The sequence below is a fragment of the Hipposideros armiger genome, unplaced genomic scaffold, assembly GCF_001890085.2.
Source record: "Hipposideros armiger isolate ML-2016 unplaced genomic scaffold, ASM189008v1 scaffold_630, whole genome shotgun sequence".
Taxonomy (NCBI): domain Eukaryota; kingdom Metazoa; phylum Chordata; class Mammalia; order Chiroptera; family Hipposideridae; genus Hipposideros; species Hipposideros armiger.
This window is the reverse complement of record NW_017731980.1, coordinates 801,373-827,257: the sequence shown is the minus strand read 5'-3', so window position 1 is coordinate 827,257 and position 25,885 is coordinate 801,373. Positions and strand designations below refer to the sequence as shown.

Genomic DNA, 25,885 nt, shown 5'->3' with positions numbered 1-25,885 from the left:
CTTTCAGTAATTAAAAAATAATGTTATGTTTAATAAAATAAATGAAAATTCTCTGAGGATACAATATATATCAAGAGATAAACCTCTGAAAATCCAAAGGGAGGTCACAAAGAAAAGAAGGATCTGTTTGGCAAGTAAATATCTAATTTCTCATTCTCTTAGATAAAAAATATTGCCATATCATTGAAAGTTAACCTCTTTCCAGTAATAATGCTAATGGGAATTAAGGGGAATTTTCCTATTGATTTCCAAAGCAACAAATGCCTGGTTTATTTTACTAAAGAAAACTTGCAATGCAAAATGTAACATTATTGTAAAAGCAACCAAAATCCCTTTTGAAATAAGGCCAAGATAGCATCTGGTAAGATACTAGTACAAATATCTGGATTCTACAGAATCCACTTTATGCCAAGTATTTACTTTAGGCAGAGTTCGCAAAATTGTAGTCTCTTGGTTAGTTCACCTGATTAAAGTTTGGAAGATTTGAGTTCTAGACTTGACTTTACAAAGATTTACTTTGTGCCTATGGGAAGTTCTGTGGTACCCTTATTTTCTATTCTCTACAATGATAATATTTATCCCTCACTACTTTACTAAGATGAGGATAAATTTAGGTTAAACTTGAAATACAATGTTCAAGAGGGCAGGGACTTCATCTTATTCACACTTTTGTCCTTTTTTATCTAGAACAGTGTCTGGTATTTAATGATTGCTTAATATCTGTTGACATAATTAACAAAAAGTTACACCTTAGAAACTGACACATCCAGTTGCAGATAGCTGAGACCCCAAAAAGGGAAATCACTTGTCCAACACCACCAAGTGAAATGGGCATCGCATAGCAGAGATAGTCAAGAGCCATATAAGAAACAGTTCATGCCTACCAATCTCTTAAAAATTTAAGAGTATATATATATATATATATATATATATATATATATATATATAATTTAAATGCTACCTGGACAATAAGTAATAGTTCAGAGAAAAACTAAACAGAAGTTCATGTGATTAGTAAAGGGTTAAGGAAATTTAATGCTAGATGGAACTTGCAGGATGGATAAGAGTTGGTGAAAGAGAGAGCCAGAGGGCATTCCAGATAGCAGTGCACACAAAGGCATAAAAGAGCATAACATTGGTGAAAAAAAATCTAGAGATGAGTCTAAATGGAGTGGAACATTCACAGTGGTGATAGTAGACGGTAATGTTGGAAAGGCAGTCATACAGTGAGGCAGAGACTTGAATGGCAACCTAGCTTTTATCCTGGAGGAAATGAGTAGCCACTGGAAGTTTTTGAGCAAAAGAGTGGCATGTGAATATAGCAGTGTAGGAAGATAAATCTGACTAGTGTGCAGAACAAATAGGAAAGGGAGAGACTGGAAGCAGAGAGAACATCATTTGGGAGGCTATGGCAATCATCCAGATGTGGAATGATGTGAGCCTAAAGTAGAGTTCAATGTTATCATGAAACAATTAAGGAATGAAGGAGACAGAAGATTCAAGATGGCTGAAATTTAAAAGCCTCATTGATAGTTGACAAAGGAAGGAAAGTCAGAGAAAAAAGATCCACTTTTAATATGTACCTGCTTTTGAAAGACAAGAATATAAAATATGCCAAATTTTTCAGGTTATAATTCAACTCCATCTATCTAAAGGATACAAATTTAATCTTGTATAGAAACAGTGATTGCATTCCTTATATCACCCATACAGTGCCTTCTAGTAGCTACACCCTAAACCTACTTACTCCCATTGAAAACCCCAAATAATTGTAAACAACCTTCATCACAAATACAACTTTGAAATATATAATGAATTTAATTTAGTGAAAATACAATTACTCAACTATGGATTAATTTTGATAGGTATTTTCCTGATATGAACTCTTATTATAAAAATACTTACCAGTAAAACAAGTTGTAATCAGTATCAAAATGGACACCTATGCCAAGTTTCCAAGAGCAGAGTAAATATTGCCAGTTATAATATATACAATCCATATCCCGAATTTTAGTTTCCAGATTTCCTAAAGAATGAATAAACTGTGAATGCTTGAAAGGCATGGTGATGAATCATTTGGGAAATCACTATGCAACTTTATTTCATTTCCTTTTACCTCTCCATTTTATTTAGGAATCAACACAACTGGGAATATCCCAAAAGGAAATTGTTGAAAATCACCTCACTGTAACTGGGGTATGCAAAATCAAAAACCCTTGAGGGCTCATTTACTAGTGTAAGTACTAGTGTAAGCATATGCAAAAGTGCTAAATTAATAATTCCAAGATGCTCTAAACAGTTGATTAAATGCTCACATATATATTTATTAATTTGACTTCAAAACTGGGAACCATATTAAATGCCTAATAAGATACAGATTTTGCCAAATGTGTTTGCTGATTTAAGGAATTCAAAAAGGACAGTCAGTCACTCCTAAGAAGTATCCTATTTTGTGCCACACACTCAATTGTACATACAATCTCATGTATAAGAGTTATAGAATTTATTCCCTATATGCATTGTTCCGACAGCATTAAATATGAAATGAGAGCTTTGTTTTAACCTTGTTGTGATGTTGAATAAGTAGCTTCTGACCATGAACTTTGAACTGTAGATCCGTTTGTGCATTGGCCTTGCAGAAGTGTGTGTATCTTTGCTTCAACACCTTTGTTAAGATCAAACCCATCTTTGTAACATAGATTCTTAGTAATGATGGTCTGTTTGATAAAAAGATGAGACAAAATCAAGCTTAGAAACAGTGATGACATCGTGTGCCACATTAATAAAGTAAGAAGTCATTAATACCCTGGAGAGTTCCCAGTATGTAAGAAATTCCTCATGATACAACGTCCCAGATACATTTCCCGTAAAACTCGCTTCTGTATATTATATCATTTGATGAGATCATTTGAATCTTAACACCTCATTTAAAAAACCAAAAAATTCTGGAACAGGAAAAAGGCTCTATGACAGGACTTGAGCCATAACCAACCAAAATTATCAAGATATAATTTTCACATACCATATGCAAATTACACGACAAATGATTTGTCACCTTTCAAATTTCATATGAATTCCTGAGGAATCATATAAAGTAAAATCTTGGAGGTAACTGGAGAAAGCCAGACAAATTGTGAGCTCCTAGGAGACTAAAATCATATAGCATTTATCTTTGTGCTCCTGATATCTAGCAGAGTGCCTAGCACAAAAAGTTGCTCAATAAATGTTTGATTTCAATTGTCCCTTGAAACTACCTATGTTAATTAGGAAGGTAACAGAATTCTTGTACAACAGAAATCTTTGAATGAACATGTTTGTTGACTATGCAAATAGTTAATAATTCAATGGACTTTCATTGAGCATTTACAACAATATATGCAAAAAAGCATGCTGTGTTCTGATTGGGAGAGTACAAAGATAAATAAGGCTTGATTCTTACAGAGAAATAACTCACAGTCCAATAGCATATATAAGAGCTATCTACAGGTATATAAGTAACTATAAAATATGGTAAAATGTATAAGTACTCTTTAAGTCCGTTATCCATGGGACCAAGTAATTTTTTCCTATACTTCCAATGGTAGTCTTAATACTGGGTGGGGTGAAAAAAAAAGATGTGGCAGAAAGTACAGAGAAGAGAGCAGCAGCCATGGCATCTTGTTATATCTTAAAAGCTATTGAAACATGGAAATTAGAGTGGATGCTGATATCAGGAATCATAAGAAAACACCTAATAACCACTCTGATATCACAAATGCATGCTTTACTTACCAGCCAATTTTCACTATCAATGTTTCGGTATTTTAATTCATATTCTACTGTGCATTCCTTCAAAATTTCCAAAGACAATGAAGGTTGCCATTGCAAATAGAGATAACCTAAATATCCAGGATCCACTATCTCAAAATCCTGAGGAGGATTAACTGAAATAAAATAAAAATATTTTTACCTATTTTTTGAATCTATGACAAAGATTGCTAAATCCAGATTACTACCATATGTTTATCAACTGATGAATGGATGAATAAACTCTAGTATATCCATACAATGGAATATTATTCAATCATAAGAAAGAATTATACTGATACATGCTACAACATGAAAAACCTTGAAAACACTAAGCTAGGTGAAAAAGCCAGTCAAAAAGGATCACATATTGCATGATTCCATTTATATGAGATGTCCAGAATAGGCAAATCCATTGAGACAGAAAGTAGATTAGTAGTTAACAGGGGCTGGTGGAAGGGGGGAATGAGACATGACTGCTGAATGGATATGGGGTGATGTAAATATTCTGGAATTTGATAATGGTGGCTGTTATACAACTTTGTGAATATACTAAAAAACCCACTGTGCTCAAGAGTGCAAGCACTGAACAGCACCCATTAAAGTCCCTGCTGGAGCTGAGCTGCCACTGAGCTGCCAACAGGTGGCAGGATGGCTCAGCTATAAAAAAAATAAAAAATAAAAAACCACTAAACAGCATACTTTAAAAGGGTGAGTTTTATGTTATGTGAATTATATCCAATAAAGCTGCTAAAAATGATGGATTACTGCTGTATAATTATCTCCTCTTTAAGAAATCACATATAAGTGGACTGAACTCACCAATAAAAAGGCACAAAGGGGCCGACAGAGTGGCTCAGTTGGTTAAGAGCACAAGCTCTGAGCAACAGGGTCCCTGGTTTGATTCCCATAAGGCCAGTGAGCTGCGCCCTAGTTGAGCTGCTGCTGAGCCGCCAACAGGTGGCAGGATGGCTCAGGAGGTGAGAGCATGTGCTCCTAACAACAAGGTTGCCAGTTCGACTCCTACATGGGATGGTGGGCTATGGCCACTCACAACTAAGATTGAACTCAGTACCTTGAACTGAGCAGCTGCGAGCTGCTGACGGGCAGCTGGATGGTGACTGGACTTGGAGCTGAGCTAGCTGTGTCCTTCACAACTAAGACTGAAGGACAACAACTTGGCTGTTCCCCTTCCCCAATTCCCCAACACTATTCCTTTTCCCAATTCCCCAATAAAATCTTAAAAACAAAAAAGAAAGAAAAAAAGAAATCACATATGCAAAATGTGAATTTGCCTACCTAGCTAGGTACTAAGTTTTCACAGAAACAAGAAATTCAACATGGAGCTATCTCTGTGGTCCCACAAACCATAATATGGTTTAGTATGGGAGCATGTTATTACATAAATCTCTCTAAAAGCAAGAACTAAACAGTTATTAATTCAGTGTTTACTATATCCATATAATATCATGACACATGCACAAAAAGGGATAGAAAATGTAAAATATAACTACTATGGCTAAGTGCTTTAAGAATTAGGGGAATAAGCAGATCTTGTTGGTTTATTCTGTTTAATTAAATCCTCTAGTAAACTTAAGTTCAGTGCTATCCCTAGAGTATGGCAAACCAGGGCCACTCTTTGGAAGGATTCAAGAAGTGGCAGGCAGCTGAGTAGAGTGACATCAGGAAAAAGCCCCTCTTATTTTGGAGTTGGAGGCAGTGGGAGGCAATGGTTTCTCCATCTGGTAACTTAAAAAGCAATAAAAACAAACAAACAAATAATTCTATAAACTTTCTTACAAGCAAATCTAGTAGTACTATACTATTACCCTCATGTTGCCATTCTGCTAATAATTCCTCTCATTTTTGCCTTGTTGTTCATTTTACTACTTTATAACACTTACTGAGGTGAGGAAAAGAATTCACAGACAGAAATTGTGGCACATATTATAATTTGATGTGGGACCCCCATGTACCAATAAAAAAGGTCTCCATTGAGGAAGAAATGACAATACTGTTGTTTCAACTTTTATGGTTAGAAATATTTGTCAAATGCATTGCTCTGATTACCTGTGTCAATAATTGTTCATTAGACAAGATTTAGTAATTCTGTAATTATTTTTGAATTTTATTTTAAGTCTCTGTTTATTTTTTCTAATTTATCTAATTGTCTTAAAAGTTAAGGATAGTAACTAAGGAAATTTCCAGTTAGTTGGATATCAGGAAGTGAGGTTTCAGATAATTAACCTATTCATTAGATGAGACTATACAAAACATATGGGAAGTGTCTTTTAGTTTGGCTTTTATCCCACAAAATGTTTATTATCATCAGTTATATTATACATGAGGCTGACTACTAAGAGCGTATCTTTTGTGCATGGACTTCTTGAGTTACTTCCAATAACAATGCACCCACTTGTCATTTTCTTAGCGTAGGTTGAAAAGACAGTAAATATCCATAATTTAAAAACTACTCCATTGTTGGTTTACCTTTTATTTCAGCATTTGAAGACAAAGTAGAGCCAAATACTGTGCAAATAAGAATGAAGCATCTGATATCCAAATGAACGAAAGTCATTTCTCTAAGATTCAATACCTTGAAATTTCCACTCTAAGAAAAAAAAATACATTTTAACTTTATCTTACTTCAAATAACCAAATGATTAAATTTGATGGAAAATACATTGGGGAATTCTCTGCATGCTTTCTACCAAGACTTGGGAAAAACGTGCACCTCTGAACCACGGACACAGAAAAAATCAAGTTTGGAACCAATATAATCAGAAAGGGAGGATTCTAGTCTCATCCTTCTTATGAGTAAGAACAAAGCAAAACAAACAAAAACCTGTATCACTTCACCCCCATCCTCCCACTTTCACACTTTTCTATACATCACACTCTGTGGCCAAGATGGGACTTCAAATAGCCTTCAGCCTGAACACTGAGCCAGACCAACCAGAGTGTTCTTATTGGTTCACAGGGCCTGGCAACAAAGAAACCACACTGATATGTACTCTTTTCTGAAATGAAAAGTATTTCAAAGTTATATGACTTTCAAAAAGTTAAATGAGAATGCTCAGAACCTACACCAAAGCCTCGATAACTCAGAAATTTGCTCCATTTCTTCATAAATACCAAATCATCATCTCCTACTCTCATATCTGCTCCACTCTTCCGTGTTTCCTTTATCAGTAAATGGCATCATCAGCTTCCCAGTTGCCCAAACCAGAAACCGGGAAGTCTTCACCTCCTCCTTCTCCCATCCACTCTCTCACTTATTACTATAGCATAGATGACCTTTCTAAATGGCAAATCTGAACTTATTAGCCCTTTCTTAAAACAGCACTTCACCACCCCAGAATTCAATTTAGTCATATTTTTATGCTTGAACAATATTGTTTTTATGATCAAAACTTAAAGGATTCCTATCTCCACATACCTACTCAGTCAAAAAACACTCTCCTTTCAAAGAAAAATCACTACTCTGAGTCCTACACCTCTCTTTGAGTCTATATCCCTGGAATCAACAATTTCACAGGAAGTTAAGGATTAAAGGTCACTTATCACAACATTCAGGGACAACTAGTTTTTCTACTACATAAATTAATTAAGCAGGATAGACCCTTTTTCCCTGTCCACCCCCTTCAACCTACCTGGTCCACTTGTAATGTTCTAATATTGGTAGGCTTCAATTATTACATAATAGAATCTTGGGATCAAACTGTTAGAGCCAGCAGGTATATTGGAGACAATGCTTTATATACTGGAAAGTAAAACTCAAACTTGCCCAAGGTTGTACAGCAAGTTAGTAATAGAGCTGGGAATAGAAGAGATATATATATAATTCTCAGTCCAATGCACTTCCATCCTACTATGCTTGATCCCACATGTTTGTTTGACTCAGGATTACAAAAGCTTTTCCTCTGGGACTCCAGTATTTAAATTCTCTTTCAATTAGCTAGCCAGGCTGAATCAGCACCATGCTATTTTTTTCTATGTCTCATAAAATCGTAAGAAGATGTCATTTCTCTTACTGAAGCCCAATAAATTTCTCCCTAATTCTTCCCTCCTGATTCACCAGCCCATGGCTGTCCTCTAAAGCATCTGTAAGTTTGGTCAACAGAAAGCCACAGAACTTCCACAGAGCTGCTCTCATAGATTGAGATGAACACACCGATTACTTTTAGATCCAAGGCAATAGGTCTGACAAAGAGGAATCCTTCTATATTACTTGTAAAGACTAAGACAATTAGGCTTCCCTTAAAATGCTCTCAGAGAGATCTTAAAGTTCTCTTTCTCCTATCAATCTGTCCTCAAATATTTCATAGCCTTATGTCATGTATAGCATAAATGCTAAGTAAAGAGTTAAAAATCCCAGGGCCTGCCGAGTGGCGCGATGGTTAAGAACTGGCTTGGGATGCCAGAGGTCCCCAGTTTGGATCCCACATATGAGGGCCAGTGACACTGCCCTCTACAGCTAGGATGCTGAACAACAGCTCGACCTGGAGCTGGGCTGCCATTGAGTCACCGGCGATGGCAGGTGAGTTGCCATGGGCTACCATGTGTAGCCAGTAGCCACTGTGAGCGGCCGTCCAGAAGCCGGTGACTGATCTGCCTCGCCCGGGAAGAGCGCAATGATGGTGCCAACTTGGGCCAGTGAAGTGACGTCCTCCACAACTAGACTGAAGAACAGAAGGATAGCAACTTGTCTGTTCCCCTTCCCCCAATTTCCCAATAAAAAGAATCTTAAAAAAAAAAGAGTTAAAAATCCCTTGCTTCTGTTCTACTTATTGGCTACTGAAATTTGACTCAGGCTGTCAAATAGCATTTCCTAAATCAGCCCAACACATTATGCCCAATACACTAAAGTAAAGGTAGGAAAATGGATAGCTGGCTTCCTGACTCATTTATCTATAAACCCATAAAAGGAGTTCCTGAATTACACCTAGGGTCCCACCCAGACTTTCTTACCCAAAGGACCACAAAGGTAATTATTTCCTTGGTTTCTGAGTTACAGAATGATCATTAGTGTAATGAGGTAGGTGTTTTATATGCTAGTTGGTTACCAGGAAGGACAGAGGTTTCACAAGGGGGTAGAGGATCTGAAGACAAAGGGAAGATGGGAGATGGAAACGCAAACATACCAGATTTAAAACAGTTTCTGATATACTCCCCACCCCAACCCACAGTTAACAACCACTTATTTGTCTGATCTTAACTCCTTATTTTTAAAAATGAAATACCCAGAGAGCAAGGTGAGTTGTCCAAGCTCACACAACTTATTGGTGGCAAAGATAGAACTGAAAAACACTCTCTTGAGCCCTTTCCACTGACAAGCAAATAAATGTTCTTTTTTTTTTAAGATTTTTATTGGTGAATCGGCGGAATGGGAACAGTGCTGGGGAATTGGGGGAAGGGGGACAGACAAGTTGCTGTCGTTTTGTTCTTCAGTCTAGTTGTGGAGGATGTTGCTTCACTGGCCCAAATTGGCACCATCATTGCGCTCTTCCCGGGTGAGGCAGATCAGTCGCCGGCTTCTGGACGGCCGCTCACTGCGGCTGCTGGCCGCTCAGGCTGGCTGCTGGCCGCTCACGCTGGCTGCTGGCTACACACGGTAGCCCATGGCAACCCACTGCCACAGGGTCTGCAGCCTACGCCTCCAGGTTGAGCTGTTGTTCAGCATCTTAGCTGTAGAGGGCAGTGTCACTGGCCCTCATATGTGGGATCCGAACCGGGGCCCTCTGGCATCCCAAGCGAGTTCTTAACCATCGCGCCACTCGGCCGGCCCTAAATGTTCTTGTTATAAGAAGTCTGTCCTGCACCTATTTTACCAGAAGCCTCACCTCAAGCCTTCCTCAACCTACTGTCACCATCCAAACAATCAAGCCCACCACAGTTTTGTCATCATGACATTTTTTGAAGATTAATAATTCAATAAATTTTCATTGAGCACCTATTTTTTGCCAGATACTATTCCAGATAAATTTTGTCTAATATACAAGGTGCAAATGACAACAATCATAATATCTGTAATAATAATAATAATAATAATATCTCCTATTTCTCAGTATTCACAGTATCCCAGGCACTGCCCCGTGCTAAGCACTTTATTTACATTATCTCATGTAATACTCACAGTCAACTTTGGATGTATGTACTATTTTAATTCCTGTCTTAAAGACCAGAGGCTGAGACATAGAGAGATTAAAGGACTTCTACCAATCACACAGACCATAAACGGTGAAAGAGATTTGAATCTGGTCTCATACCAGAGCCCTTGCCGATAACCACTAAACTTAGGCATTTTCCATGCCTAAGATCAATGTGGAAGACAATTTCCTGTTTCTACACACTCAGTTTTACACAACACTATTGCTGAGACAGCTTCGCACTGAAAACCTCCTTGGGAATGGCAAGCAGAAAGCTATTTCCTGTTTTTAGCTTCACTTCCCCAACCTCTTCAAAGCCATGCTAAATAATCCTCTAGTTCTAAGAGCTGGCTGGGATAATCCTTGCATTATTGGAGAAACTCCAGGTACTTACCAATAATATGGTTTCTCAAGAAATAGATTATCATAGGCAATTATCTAAGGCCCTCTTTTTTTCTCCTTTCCACTTTAGAGATATTAATTAGAATCTCTAACATTTCCCTTTCTGTCTGATAATCAGCACACTGAAAAAAATTAGATAGGTGTTTCTGAAACAGCCCGTGGCCAGGATACAGATTCCACAAATCACAAGATAGGGGAGATTATGGGTGGGGCTAGAAGCTATCTAAAACAAATTTAGGATCACAGCAAGGTGGTGTAAAAGTTGATAGGGCTAATTAATCTTTGGATAAACTAACAGACACATAACGTAAGAGCTTGTTATAATAAAAGGCACAATGGTGTAAGTATCAACCTGGATTTCAGCCCTGCCTCAACCATTAATGTGCTTGCTTAGAGGCAAACTCTAATTCATTCAATTTCCATCTATAAAATGGAGGTAATGACACCAGCTTGGCAGATTTGTGTTGAAGATTAAATGAGATAATGTATGTGAAAATGCTATGAGAATAGTAAACTGATTTATATATTTGAGAGGGGTTTGCTTCTGAGCACCTTGCCACTAAGCCAAAACCTCAAAATAACTAGCTCCAACGTACACATTTGCCCCTACTAACTCATCAAAACTGACCTGACAGTTGATAACTAGGCACTTAATATTAAACTCCAATTTCCAACACCCTTGTTGATCTATTATCTGCCTTTACTGATCTTTGTCTTAATAACAATAATTTCTTACATTTGTTTAGATTTTATAGTTTACAAAAATTTATTGAATTATTTTAACAAATCTTCAGGTGTATAACGCTGGTATTGCATATTTATACTCGGTAAAACTGGGGCTGAGAGGAGTGATGTGACTTGTACAAGATCCCACAGCTAGTATCATCCATACTAAAAGTTAAAAGATGAAAGGGACAGAAAAATGTTGCAAGGCTAGTAATCCAGTCACCTACATAATATAGTTTTGTAGTAAAGTTACTTCTCTGCCTTGACAAAGGAAAATAAAAAGATACTTCCAAAGTACCTGATATAATCACAAGTTCTTGTTTCATTTATAAAAGCAGTGACCAAGTTGCAGAGACAGATTATTATGTATTAGAAAATGATAAATGTTTTTTTTCTCAATGTCACTAAAGTGGCTTCTGAAACAACCACCTAAAAGAAGTATGGGCATGTTATTTCTGTTGCCACTGGGTTAAAAAAGGTCAGTGTTCTAAAATTTGTCACTTTTCATTCACATTACTAAAAATATCAGCCAAAGCAATTAGAATAAGGCTTAGAGGAAAAAAAAGGAAAATAAAGAAGTAGAGCTTGAGAAGAGAAAAATGAAGTAGTGTGATTACAAAGGCTAAAATGTCATCTATGAGAGAAATGATAAATTTATATGGCCTTATATGAGAAGACATTGACTAGGAGATGTGGGCTTTAGCACCAACTTTGTCAAGCATTTATAAAATAAACATAATAATAATAATAATAATAATAATAATAATAATAATATAGTTCAGTTGGTAAAAGCCCGAGCTATGAACAACAGGACTGCTGGTTCAATTCCCACATGGGCCAGTAAACTGTGCCCTCTATGCTAATCTTAAAGCTAAAATTTTGAATGATGGCTCGACCTGGAGCTGGGCTACTCATGCCGTGAGTAGCCAGCGGCCAGCATGAGCTGCTGTGAGCAGCCGGTAGCAAGTGTGAGTGCCCGACCAATGGTGGGCAACTGACTGCCTCAGCTGGGTAGAGCGCAATGATCATAATACCAACAGGGGCCAGTGAGTGGTGTCCTCCACAACTAGACTGAGAACAATGGCTTGGGAGTAGGGGGTGAGGGGGGAGGAGGAGGAGGGAGGAGGAGGGGGAAAGGGAAGAGGGAAGGGGGGAAATAATAATAATAGGGACTATTTTTTATTAAGCTTTTACCAGGTGTCAAGTTCTGTGGCAGATGCTTGATATGTATTAGCTCATTTAAGTCTCACCAACATTGATAGTTACTATTATGATTTATCCCAATATTATAAATGAGTCATTTGAGGTTCAAAAAGGTTAAGTAAATTACTCAAGCTCATAAAACTTAAGCAAAAAAAGATGTGTATATCTGATTCTAAAGATTGTGCTCATTTTAACATATAATGCTATCTTTCAATAAATTTCATTTCAGTGAAGCTCAATTTCCTCTCATATAATTGTCCCTGGGATATCATTTTGCTTCATCAGTTCATCTGCTGTGTATCTATCTATCCACAGTTTCAGGATGTGACTCAAAAGCACTGGCTTCCTGAATAACTAGTCTTGTTTCAAGGAGACCATCCAACATGTACAAATGTTTATGCAGTTTCTGAGTATGACCATGACTCAGCATCATAGTCAGCACCTCTGGAACCTGCCAGATCTTAAGGCCTGATGACATGCTGAGATCAATACATGGCTCAGTAATAGTACAATCAGCCTATGACCTGGTGGTGAGTCAATCTAATTTAGATAATAACTAGCAAGTATTATGTCCTGCAGTAGAGTAGTTTGGAAAGAATGATGAAGATGACTTTGTGTACTTTCAAATACAAAAGGACTTAGAATCATCAGACAGATGCATCATGCTTACCCACTAATCAAGTAGTGTCATTTCCCACAAAAATAAACAAAGAAGTTAGGCACATATTGAATGATGAAAATCACTGTAGACAAGTGAAATACAGGTAGCATCTCTTTTTAACAACTATCACTTTGACCTCCAGTTATATATAACACTATTATATTTCTGTCCCTGCCAACATTACATATTATTGTTTATTGATATTTATAAAATATGTTCAATACATCTTGTAAAACATAGGTAGACATCTTATTTCTTAATTCTTTTTTAGATGATTTCCTGTATGACATCCTGAGTTCATCCAGCTAACGAATTTCCTAAAGCACTGTCAAAGCTATAGGATTCCGTTTTGAACCACTATAGCAACTGCCAGGTTAACTGTTAATTCATGAAGCAGTTTACACATTTCAGAATCTGTCCCTAATCTGAGCAGATCAGAGCTTTATTTTTAACAACCCCATCCAACATACCACCAACAGGCTTTTACAGCCCTTTAAAAAAAATCCCCCTAGGTCATCAATTTCTTAACACAGGTCAAATTATTATTAAATATGCCTTATGTTCTATTCAAATGCAGTCACAGACGAAGAGCAATGCAGTATCTTGAAAGAATCCACTGTTCTGGAACTAGCAAGACAATCTTTTTTGTTCAACACCCTTCTCCCCACTCCCAGATGCTCTTAAATACATTTTGGCAAGCAAACACTGTGTACCCAAAACATTGAATTCACATACAACTTCATAAGTAAATAATAGCGTGTGCCTCACCCTCTTCATACTAAGAACAGACTACAAAATATACAATAGCAGGTTTTATATTACTTCAAGGTTGTACTACCAATATGCTCTTTCATGACCATATGGTATAGATTGTAAATACATGGAAATATGGTATTATATCATGTGGAGTACCATCAGTTATGGGAAAGAATGTTACCAAAAACATATTAGTATTTCTATCATGTTTTCATTAGTCAACAATTTTTTTGGAAGCCTACTACATGCCAGTCACTGTTCCAGGCACTGGGGGAACAGCAGTGAACAAGATGAAGAACCTACCCTCTTGAAATTAACTTTCTGGTGTGGGAGAGAGACAATAACCATATCAGATAATTATAAGCTCTATAAAGATAAATAAAGCAGGATAATATGAAAGGAAGTAATGGGAGTTCATTTTAGATTGGGTGGTCAGGGAATGCCTCTCCAAGAAAGTGACATTAAGGATCTCAGTGAAGTGAGAGAACAAGCCAGGTGAAGATACAGAGGAAGAATTTTCCAGACAGAAGGAACAGCACATTCAAAAGCCCCAAAGTGGGAATCAGCTTAGTAGTTCTAGAAATAGCAAGCAATAGGAAACAGAAAAGATTACATGATCTCACAAAGATAGGCACAAGCTAGAGCATGTGCCTATTTATTTTGCTATTTATTTTTAGCAAAATGAGAAGCAGTTGGAAATTTGTAAGCTGAGTGACATGATGGAGCTTCCATTTTAAAAAGCTACTCTGTGTGGAAGGAAAGCGTAGATGCAGTAATCCAGGCTAGAGTTGATGGTGATTTGGACCAAGCTGAAAGCAGTGAAGATGCTGACAGGATTTACTGAGTGTGGAGTATCAGAGGATGATGCCTCTATGTTTGTCATGAGCAACCGGATAATTGTGTAAGGGGCCTGAGGATGAGGGACAAGAGTTCAGTTTTGGATGGTTCAGTTTGAGTTGCCTGACTAAACATCCAAGGGGAGATGAGTATGCAGTCGGCTATTTGATCCTGGAAATTAGAGGAAAGATGAGAGCTACAGATGTATATTTGAGAGTCATCAGCATATAGATAGTATTTAAAGCCATGAGATCAACTGAAGTCACCTAGGGTATAGTGGAGATGAGATCAAAAAGGAAAAAAAAAAGAGGGGGGACCAAGGACTGAGATCTGGGACCTTCCAATATATAGTAGAGTTCAAAGAGATGAGGCGGTACCAACAAAGGAGACTAAGGAGAGTCTAGGAAGGTAAGAGGAAAACCCAGAGTTTGTGGTGTCCCAGAAACCAAGTGGAGAAAATGTTTCAAGGACAGACTGACAGACAATGTCAAAAGCTATTGATAGGCCCAGTAAAATGAGGCCTGACAATGACCTAATGGAATTAGCAAACTGAAGATAATTGGTGATATTGATAAGGCAACATATAGAGTTAAAGTGGGTTCAGGAAAGAATGGAAGGGTAAAAGTTAGAGAAAATGAATATAGATAACTCTCTTGAGAAGTTTGCTATGAAGGGACATAAGGTGCTCTAACCAGGAGTAAATCACTCATTTCTTCTTTCTTGAAAACATGAATGGAAAACATCTCACATAAAGGCATGCTCCTGCTCTTTCTTAGATTTTTGCCATACATGTTTTGTAACGGTGGGTGTTCTTATTTGAGGGACACAGGTCAGAGTAATTTAGGGTTGTGCTTATCAAAGGGTACCATACCAAGGTCGAACATTTTTCTGAGACAATTAAAAAAATTGCCAACGTTTAGTTTCAGCAGCGATAACTTTAACAAATACTTTGTATCTGCTCAAAGCTATCTTTAACTTCTTGCATTTCTGCATGAAATATTGTGAAAGCCGGCCAAATTTTCCAGACTATAGCACATGTTTGCTATCTATGAGCAATCTGAGATTTCTTTTTTTGCCTTCTAAATTTGTTTTCTGGAGCAAAAGTTTTCAGAAACAACTTTATATATTTATAAGGCACTTTGTATTCTGGCCTAGTTAAGCAGCCTATGTGAAACTCAGACTATGGGGGGAGCTATTTCATCATTTCGGGCTCTTACTGTTGGGTTTTCTCCCTCATGCCCACCTCTGTCTGGCACCTTCCTCTTCTTTTCTTCTACTTTTTCATTTTCCATTTTCTCACTCTATTTCTTACTGATGTTTCTCTTTATCAGTAAGTGGAAATTAATGAATTTTTGGATCATTCACTATACTTATTTTAAAAATACTGGAGCATTCTCTCTTCTCAATACATTTTCATTAGTTCTTTGGCTTCAGAATATTTTCCATATATCACTTAAAAATTAAACCAGTTTTGTAACCTTTTAAGCTTGTTTTTAAACGTGCTTATGATGACAGTTTTTTACTTGTGCGTGAGCAGAGCTTTATTGTTTTTCAGTGGATTGACTGGCCTTCATAAAAATGAATTTCCTGCTTTAAGAAGACTGGTTCTTTATAATCATCGGCTTAAAACCTCTAAATCCACTTCATAATCTTAAACGGTAGGTCTGCCTATTCACCTACTTTCTCACTGTTTTGATAACTGCTTTTGAGCCTGGGTTAGACAATGTTTACTAAGTGACTTTAGAGTCTTCTCATCAAAATAGAACCTCGGAGTCTCTATTTTTTTTTAACCTGTGCCTTTGATTGCTGGATTGGTGCTGACACAGTCATAGGCACCAATCCAGATCTTCATTTCACAGACATTTCCTGAGCATCAGTTTTGCAGTCAAGACTGCAAATGTGAAAACAAGCAAGCAATATTGTTCCCTGCCCTCAAGTCTATTGAAGGAGCAGACCAAAAAAATTGTTACTCACTACACACATATTAAAGTGGCCAAAATCCAGCACACTGACAACAACAACTACTGGCTAGGATGTATAGCAACAGGAACTCTCATACTTTGCTACTGGGAATGCAAAATTCTATAGACACTTTGGAAGACAGTTTGGTGGTTTCTTATAAAACTATACTCTTACCATATGATCCTGCAATCATGGTCCTTGATATTTACCTCAAGGAGTTGAAAACTTATTTCTACAGAAAAACATGCACGTGGATGTTTTTGGCAGCTCTATTCATAATTGCCAAAAGTTGGAAGCAATGAAGATGTCCTTCGGTAGTGAATGGATAAATAAGCTATGGTCCATCCAGACAACAGAATATTATTCAGTGCTAAAACGAAATGGGCTACCAAGCCACGAAAAGACATGGAGGAACTTTAAATGCACATTACTAAGTGAAAGAAGCTAATCTGAAACTGTTACATGCTATATGTTTCTAACTATATGACATTCTGGGAAAGGCAAAATTATGGAGACAGTAAAAAAGAAAAAAAAAGAAAAAAATCAGGGGTTTCCAGGGGTTGGAGTGAATGGGACAGATGAATAGGTAGGTGGAGCACAGAGGACTTTTAGGGCAATGAAAATACTCTGTATGATACTATAATCATGGATACATGTCATTATATATCTGTCCAAATCTGTAGAATATACAATACTAACACACCAACACTGAGGTAAACTATGTGTCTGTCATCAGTCATAACAAATGTACCCTTCTGGTGGGGATGTTGACAATGGGGGAGGCTATGCATGTGTGGGGAAAGGGGTATATAGAAAATCTCTGTACCTTCCTCTCAATTTTGCTATGAACTTAAAAGTGCTCTAAAAATAGTTTTTAAAAATTAACATATATAAACTTACAGTTAAATAAATTATAATGCAAGCAAAATTAATAAATAAAATGTGAGCCTTCTCTCAGGCTACTGGTAGAAATATGAATCGGTACAATCTTTTCTGGAGGTGGTGCAGCTGAAATTACTAGCTGTCCCCTAATATTCATTCTTTTCTCCTTCAGTGGTAATGGAATCCCCAAGTTTTACCTGGGCACTTGGCCACACAAAATGCAGACTTCATTTCTGAATGGAATGCTCTTTCAGCTATATGTGACATTTAATTAAGTTCTGGCCTAAGAGATGTAAACGGAACTGTTAATGTGAAATCTCTCTGGGTCATTCCTTTAAAAAGAAGGGACCTTTTTCCCCCTTTCCCTTTTCCCCATTCTCCATCCTGCTGCTTAGGATGTTCTTTATAGTGAACCACCTTTCTGTTCTGATAGTGAGCCACCTTTGATCAATCAGATGAGGGAAACACCCTAGGTAGGGCAGCACAAGTTCAGAAGCCCAGGGCCCTTGACCTGATTCAATAAAACTGCATAGTCTTTATGCAGCCCTGGATTAGCTACCTCCAGTTATCTGAGAACAAAATAAGCCACTTTCTTATTTAAGTAAAATCTGTAACCTAATTAGAGGAATATTTAGCATTGCGTATCAAAATCCTCTAAAAGTTCAAAACATTTTAAGCCCAAATTTCCAAGTAATCAAAGAAGGATGCACTTACATAGTCAAACCCCTCATTTTCTCCATAGCCTTTGAGGCAGAAGCTCATTCCTGAGAAGGGCAGCATTTAAGCTATACGGCACTTCAGGCGAAAGTCGCCAATCAGACATCTGGGGGTAAAAACACTTACTGAAGAGCTTCACTCGCAAATATTATAACCACAAAACGCTGAAACAGGAACTTTTCACAGTCACAAAATACAATATGACAACACTTCAATGTCCCCTTTTAAGGTCTTTGAAGTCCTTACTGTTATAAACAAGAGGATGAAAGTGCTGGAGGAGCCTCTCTGACTGTCTGGAGGTTCTGCAAATAAGAGCTGTTCTCAGGTGCCACAGCACTTCTTCCATCATCACAAGCTGCCACCGGTTTTCCGAATGATGTTTTGAAGCATTCTTTAATCCTATGCTGCTTCACCTTTTTGATGTTAACAGCATACCCCACATGCTTTGATTATTACCAAAATGCCCTGGAGTTCAAGTTTCCTTTCAATTAATCAATACTAATTCCATCAACAATGTTCACTGTGTTTCCTGCAAAAGTGCCAGATAAATGAGATGGCTGATTCCAAAATTAGAGATTAATTGCTGCTGGATGAGCAAAGTTAAACTTGCCTAGGGGAAAGAGAATGACTTGTAGTAGAATCACACTGATTGAGCATGCTCTGTCTTCCTTTCACTGAGCATCCATGGGAGGGTTAGAATGACTAATGCTTCCTACCCTCCTACCCCCACTTCATTCCTTAGAAGTGGGTGGGATGCTCTACAGGAACTGCTAGGCCCTCCTGATTTCCTTTATAATTACTACCAAAAGACAATACGATATATGTATAAATTTACACACACAAACACATACTTGGCTTTCATCTTCTATTACCACAGATTATATCCAGGTGAGAAAACAGGCCAGAGAAGTGAAATGATTTTCCCATAATCTCCTTTCATTCTAGTTTACATTTGTAAGTACTGCCACTGTGATCATGTTTCAGCTTTGCAAAGATTTGTCTGTTTTATCCAAATTCATCAGCCAGACTTGGTCTTCTTGCTTTCTTTATTCAATCCAGGTTAGCTTCCATACCACAAACTAAACCTGCTCCTCTGCCTTTCTGTCATAACTTCCTCACAACACCCCAATCCTCAGGTCTCTCTGTGCCTGTACCTAAGCAGGTGAGTGTTGATGGAAGAAGTCCCACAATAAATTAGCTCCATGAAAAATTCATAACATTCAATTTTAAATAAACCCACAGTATCACTCAGAAACACTACTACATGTCTTTGTTCAACTTTATTCCATTCCTGGCAACAATTACAAACTTTTTCTAATATCTTCAATCTTCTCATACCCTCCGGCTCCCTCAGTACATGACTTTGCCTCTTTAAAAACAAAATTGAAGCTATCTGATGGAAATACCCTCATCTTCCTGATTACACATTTTCCTGATTCCATATATTTTTTTCCAACCCTCTTACTATAATAAAGGAGGTATATTTCCTACTTTCTAATGTAAGACTCCTCATGTGTGGTTTGAATCCCAACCCTGCTCACATTATCAGAAATCTTACTACTTAAGTTTTTTTCCTTTCACATATCTTCAACAGACATAACATATATGTACGAATACATATGTCTCAGCTGCATACATTGCACTAGCATTTAAACATGGTCATTTCTCCCCAAACTTAAAAATATAGACAACTTTGCCCATATTTTTGCTTCCTGCTACTGCTCCAATACTCCCATCTTCTTCACAAATTTCTAGAAAGAGTTATGTATACTTGCTATTTTCTTCACACCTTCCACTCAGTCTTAATCACTATTTTCTTCTGGCTTTGTCCTTCATCCCACAACTAATTCCTGACTCTCCTGAAATAGGACCCACTAGAATAACTAATGATTTTCATGTGATGGAATCCAATAGATATTGTTTATCCCAATCTTGTTTCTCTCTTAGCAGCAGTCACCTGTTTTCCACCATCCTCCTTGAAATATTCTTCCCTTGGCTTTTTGGACACCATCTTCCCAGTTTTCCATCTATTTCTGTGGCGACACCTTTCATTTCATTTTTAGGCTCATCCTTTACTTATCCTAATATTAAATGAGAGAATTCTTTGAGGCCTTCATCTCTTCTGACACTATGTTCTTCCTTGGTAATTTTATCTACTCTCATTGCTTCCATTATCATTGATATGCCAATGACATTCAAACATATATCTCTCATCTGAACTACTGTTCCAAGTTCTAGACTTGTATATTTAATTGCTTTCTCAAGATCTTCACTTGGAGGTCTTCAACACATCTCACATACAAAATATCAAACACCAACATCACAATCTTCCATCTGAAAATGGGACCTCTTGCTAGAGGTGCAGTAGTTTCACCAGTCCCACCTCACTGGTTGGCAGTGGTGTCCATTGAACAGTACAAGCCAGAAACCAAAGAGTCACACTAGACCCCTGACACCTACATCTACCATGTCCAATCCATAATCAAACTCGATCCTTTTTTTCAAACATACTTTGAAACAGCTTATTATTGTCTCCCCTCCTATGCTAGTCCAAATTACCATTATAATTTGCCTCAACTATTACAATAGCTTCTTCTTTAAAATTAATATTTATTGGGGTGACAATGGTTAGTAAAATTACAAAGGTTGCAAGTGTACCATTCTGTAATACATCATCTATATATCACATTGTGTGTTCACCACCCAGAGTCAGTTCTCCTTCCATCACCATATATATGACCCCGTTTACCCTTGGGGTACAATGGCTTCTTAATACACCTCCTTGAATTTACTCTAGCTCCACTCTTTTTCCACACCATAGGCAGAGTGCATTTTTTCTGTTTCCAAAATGCCAATCTGACTACACAACTTCCCTGTAAAAATTCTCATAGCTTCCTTTTCATCTTGGGATAAAGATGAATAAATTTCTACTTGGTTTTCAAGGTCCTAAATATTGTGGCACATGACAAGTTCTACAGACAATTTTCATGCATTATCCCATTTTGTGCTCTGCACTCTCACTATAGGGCATGTGCACATGCTGCTGCATCTGCCTGGAATATTATAATATTTCTCTCTATCCCCTTTGGACTAGTTAACTTCTATTCATATTATTATCTCCATTTTAGACAAGAAACTGAGACACACAGAGGTTAAATAACTGGCCAACATTACACAGATAGTAAGTAAGTAGAAGCAGAATTCTAGACCAATCAGTCTGATTCTAGAACCTACGCTTTTAACTCATAATATAGTTCCATTGGAAACTTTCCTTCATAGTAGTTAGAATTTAAAATTATACATTTACCATTGTGATTATTTTAATGTCTAGCACTTCTGGTTAATTATAAGGTCCATGAGACCAGGAACTGCTTCTGCTTTTGTGTTAGCATAATACCTGTCACCAAATAGGCAATAAATGTTTGGTGAATAAATGAATGAACTGATATGACTTTAAGAGTATAAACTAGTTATTCCCAGAGATCCTCTCATTTTGGAAAGCTGACAGATGCCTGATCCAAAACAAATTTACCAGTGTTCTATCATATTGCCTTGATAGTTCCACAACAGCATTCACTGAAGGATTCTTCTCAATAATATTTTTAAGCTATGTAAATAACAAACCTGAATCTATCTTTCCTAGAACAGTAATAAATTCCACTTATGCAGATTATCTTAAAATATCCAAATAATCCTTCAACATATGATTTCAAAACACTGATGGATGATGTAATTCAGTTTTCTCTGGGGATTATGAATTGTCAAAACATTAACACAATTTGTCATCACCTTCCTTTCCTCCATTTCCAGTATCAAATTGTAATATGACTTCCCAAACAGTGTCTTAAAAACAGAAAAAGAGGAGTCATCCAAGATTCTTTTCTCTCATTTATCTTCAATCACCATTTCATACACACCACACACACATCATCAGAAAGATTCCATTCTCAAAATCACTTTGGGATCCATCCATATCACTCCATCTTCACTTCCGTGACCCTAATCCTGACTGATCAACTGCAGTGATCTCCTGATGCATTTCCACCTTGCAACATGTCATATCCAGGATATTTTATTTTATTTTTTTAAATTAAAGTTTATTGGGGTGAAAATTGTTAGTAGAGTTACATAGGTTTCAAGTGTACAATTCTGTAATACATCATCTATATATCACATTGTGTGTTCACAACCCAGAGTCAGTTCTCCTTCCATCACCATATATTTGATCCCCTTTATCCTCTTCTACCACCCTCTTACCCCTTTACCCTCTAGTGACCACTAAGGTATTGTCTGTGTCTATGAGTTTTTGTTTCTTTGTCTTGTTCTTTTGTCACTTTCAGTTTTATATCCCACATATCAGTGAAGTCATATGGTTCTCGACTTTTTCTGTCTGACTTATTTCACTTACCATAATAATCTCAGGAGCCATCCATGTTATCACAAATGGCACTATTTCATCTTTTCTTATGGCAGAGTAGTATTCCATTGTGTATATATACCACATTTTCTTTATCCAAACATCTATCAACAAGTATATTCAATGTAAATGGGTGAAATGCTCCATTTAAAAGATAGAGTGGTTGAATGGATAAGAAAAGAAGTCCCATACATATGCTGCCTACAATAGACTCACTTCAGATCAAAAGGCACACACAGACTGAAAGTAAAGGGATGGGAAAAAAGATGTTTCAAGAAAATGGAAACAAAAAATAAATGAAGTAGCAATACCTATATGAGAAACATAGACTTCAAAAAAAAGGCTATAACAAGAGACAAAAACGGAATGGCCCAGTAATCCTACTTCTGGGTATTTATATGAAGAAACCCAAAATGTTACTTCGAGGGGATGTGTGCATCCACATGTTCACTGCAGCATTGTTTACAATAGCCAAGATGTGGAGGTATTCTGTGTGCCCATCGATGGAAGAATTGATAAAGAGGAGGCGGTACATATATACAATGGAATATTGCCAGGCTATGGAAGGGAATAGGTTTTTGCCACGTGCAGTGGAATGGATGGACCAGGAGGGTATTTTGCTGAGTGGAGTATGTCAGACAGAGAAAGACAGATGCAATGTGATTTCCCTTACATGTGGAATCGAAAGAACAAAATAAACAAGCAAATAAACAGAAACAAATTCATAGATACAGAGAACATTTTGATGGTTACCAGATGGGCGGGGTTTTGGGGATGAGTGAAAAAGAGGAAGGGATTAAGAAGTACAAATTGGTTGTTACAAAGTAGTCATGGGGATATAGGCTATAGCTTAAGAAATATAGTCAATAATATTGTAATGACTATGTATGGTGTCAGATGGGTACTAGATCTATTGGGGTGATAGATGGGAGTGTGGTTGGGGGGCAGGGTGAAAAAGGTGAAGGAATTAAGAAGTACAAATTGGTAGTTACAAAATAGTCATGGAGAGGTAAAGAATAGGGAATATACTGAATAATATAGTAGTAACTACGTATAGTGTCAGGTGGTACTAGACTAGTCAGGGGATCACTTCTTAAATGATATAAATGTCTAACCACTATGCTGTACACCTGAAATTAATATAACATAATACTGAATGCCAAAATAAATAGAGTTAAAAAAATAAACCCTGAAAGCAGCTTTTCATTTACAGGTAAAATCTTATCATCAAAGCAAAAAATAAAAACAACCTAATAGTTGTTCTGCCTCTCTTTTGTTTAATACTGCTGTTTAAATAATCATTTCTAACATTTCTATTGCATTTCATAACATTAGGCAGAGTCAGGACATCTGGTTTATTTTATAGATGAAGAAATTAAGTTGGGGAGGAGGTGGGATGTCCATTCCAAGGTCGCAGCGCTCTATGGGGGAGAGCTAAAACTGAAAACCAGATCTCGTAGTCCTTAGTTTATTCTTCTATAAGAATAATAATAACAAATCCATTCAATGTACAGAAGTATTGAACTCTCTAAAACGTTTTGTATTTTAATAACATTTTGATAGAAAACAGCTGAAAAATCCCCTGTATTCCTGTCGTGTTTTCATATACCCTTTTACATATTAAAAAATGAAAGCTACTCTGGAAGCATCCAAAGTAAGCACAATGCATAAAAGTGATATGTTTTTAAGTGTTAGATTTAAGTGTTAACTATGTATTCTTTCAGAGGAAAACAAGCATCCAATGTATAAGATACCAGTTCATTTCACAGCAAAAGCAGTGAAAATTGGAATTACTATTTTAATAAAATTACTATACCTGTAACCACAACATACAAATAAATGAAATCACCATGTACAGAAGATATACATGTTCTATAAAATCAATCAAAACATCATATAAAGATAAATTAAATCATTAATTTTAGAGGAGCTCTGTGGTTATTTCTGAGGTTACCAGAGAGAGAAAAGTTACCACAATGTGGAAGATTCTGATTCATAGAAAAAACAACCACATAGAAAATCTCAGAAAACCTCTTAACTCTAAAATGGAACTTTCCTTACCATTTCCAAAGGACCAGGTTTGCTTATAAGAGGTATGATTTTTATAGAAAATAAAGGTTAGTAAGAAAACAATAAGAATTAAAAGCAATAGTGTTACTTACAATATGATGAGTATCCAGCTCCTATGAAATAGCTTCCTACAAAAAATGCAGTATTTCCCCAAATTAATATGATATCAAGTCAAACAAACAATTTTTTTCCACAGAAAAATGTATGAGCCCATTTTTAAAAGGTGAAGAAAGTGAAACAAATAATTATTCAAAACAAGTTACCTCTCATCCCCACACTTCCTTCCCTAAAATTTAAGTTCCAGACTTACTATAAGTGAATAATGCGTCCAGTTATAATCAGATCTTCTGTAATACCACTGAAATCTGTCTCAATGAACAGCTTCTTAGCTTAATGGATTTTAACTGACCTTAGAACTGAAGTCTTCATGTAGGAGGAGCTCTTTTTTATGCACCAAATTTACTGACTGTCGGGAGAAAATTTGCATTCAAAGCAGATCATTCAAGGCTGCATTTGTCAAAAGATTCAGAGGAAATCACCAAGTTCATCTTAGTGATTTTCATTCCCTTTTAATTAGTTCCTGATAGGCATTTCAGTATGCCAATGTTATTTTACTACATGAGTCACTACATTGGGAATTAACAGATAATCCAAAGGTAAGTATGTGATTGCCAGGTCTGTACTGTTTCCTCACAGTACACTATACAAAGTACTTCACTGTTTAGAGTTTCAAATGCCTTTAAGTATGAAAAGAGTCATAAATGGACAAGGAATCTGGAAACGTGGATTCTACTCTAGGCTCTCCCTCCCACAATAAGCTAAGTGACCTTGGGAAATTTCCTCAACATCTCTGGGATTCAGTTTCAAATAATTTACTGAAAAAAACCTCAAAAGTCATCTAGTCCAACTTCCAATTCCAAACAAAAGCTGCCTCTTCATTTGCCTTAAGGTTTCTCTGATTTCTAAAGTCCTTGGTGTTGTAATTAAAATTCAGTGTCGTGTACCTTTTTTTCTCATTGAAAGTTTATCAAATATTTTTTACATAACCAAACAAGATTTTATTTCAGCCCAGATATAAAGAAAATCAGATCACCATCAAATTGTCCTTCATCCTTCAAGTCTCCACAGAGTTTTTATCCACCCCTGATTTAATCTCCATGACTAGGAACTATGCAAAGCCATAAGAAGCCAGAATACGTTGATGCTTTTCTAAAGTAGACAAAATGATGTCAGCGATTTATTCCAAAATAGGAATGGTTTGAGATCAGATCCAGTTTACATACAACCTAATATTGCAATGAATAAAAAGTATCTTCC

The 25,885-nt window shown here is 36.8% G+C and overlaps 1 protein-coding gene across 4 annotated transcripts in view; it reads right to left on the bottom strand.

The window, feature by feature from the left end:
* The window catches only part of IL13RA2 (interleukin 13 receptor subunit alpha 2), a 36,612-nt gene extending 11,645 nt beyond the window's left edge, over window positions 1-24,967 (bottom strand). The window contains exons 1-6 of one of the 4 annotated variants that reach the window (XM_019625480.1): window positions 24,832-24,967; window positions 24,661-24,696; window positions 6,277-6,397; window positions 3,772-3,923; window positions 2,564-2,717; window positions 1,906-2,026 (exon numbers count right to left, since the gene is read on the bottom strand). In XM_019625480.1, the coding sequence (XP_019481025.1) occupies window positions 1,906-2,026; window positions 2,564-2,717; window positions 3,772-3,923; window positions 6,277-6,364 (515 nt within the window). In that variant the 5' untranslated portion in view covers window positions 6,365-6,397; window positions 24,661-24,696; window positions 24,832-24,967. Of the gene's footprint in view, window positions 1-1,905; window positions 2,027-2,563; window positions 2,718-3,771; window positions 3,924-6,276; window positions 6,398-7,439; window positions 7,545-18,078; window positions 18,094-24,660; window positions 24,697-24,831 lie in introns of those variants that run through there. The other 3 variants (XM_019625478.1, XM_019625481.1, XM_019625479.1) reach the window with 3 other exon arrangements.
* Window positions 24,968-25,885: the final 918 nt, after the last annotated feature.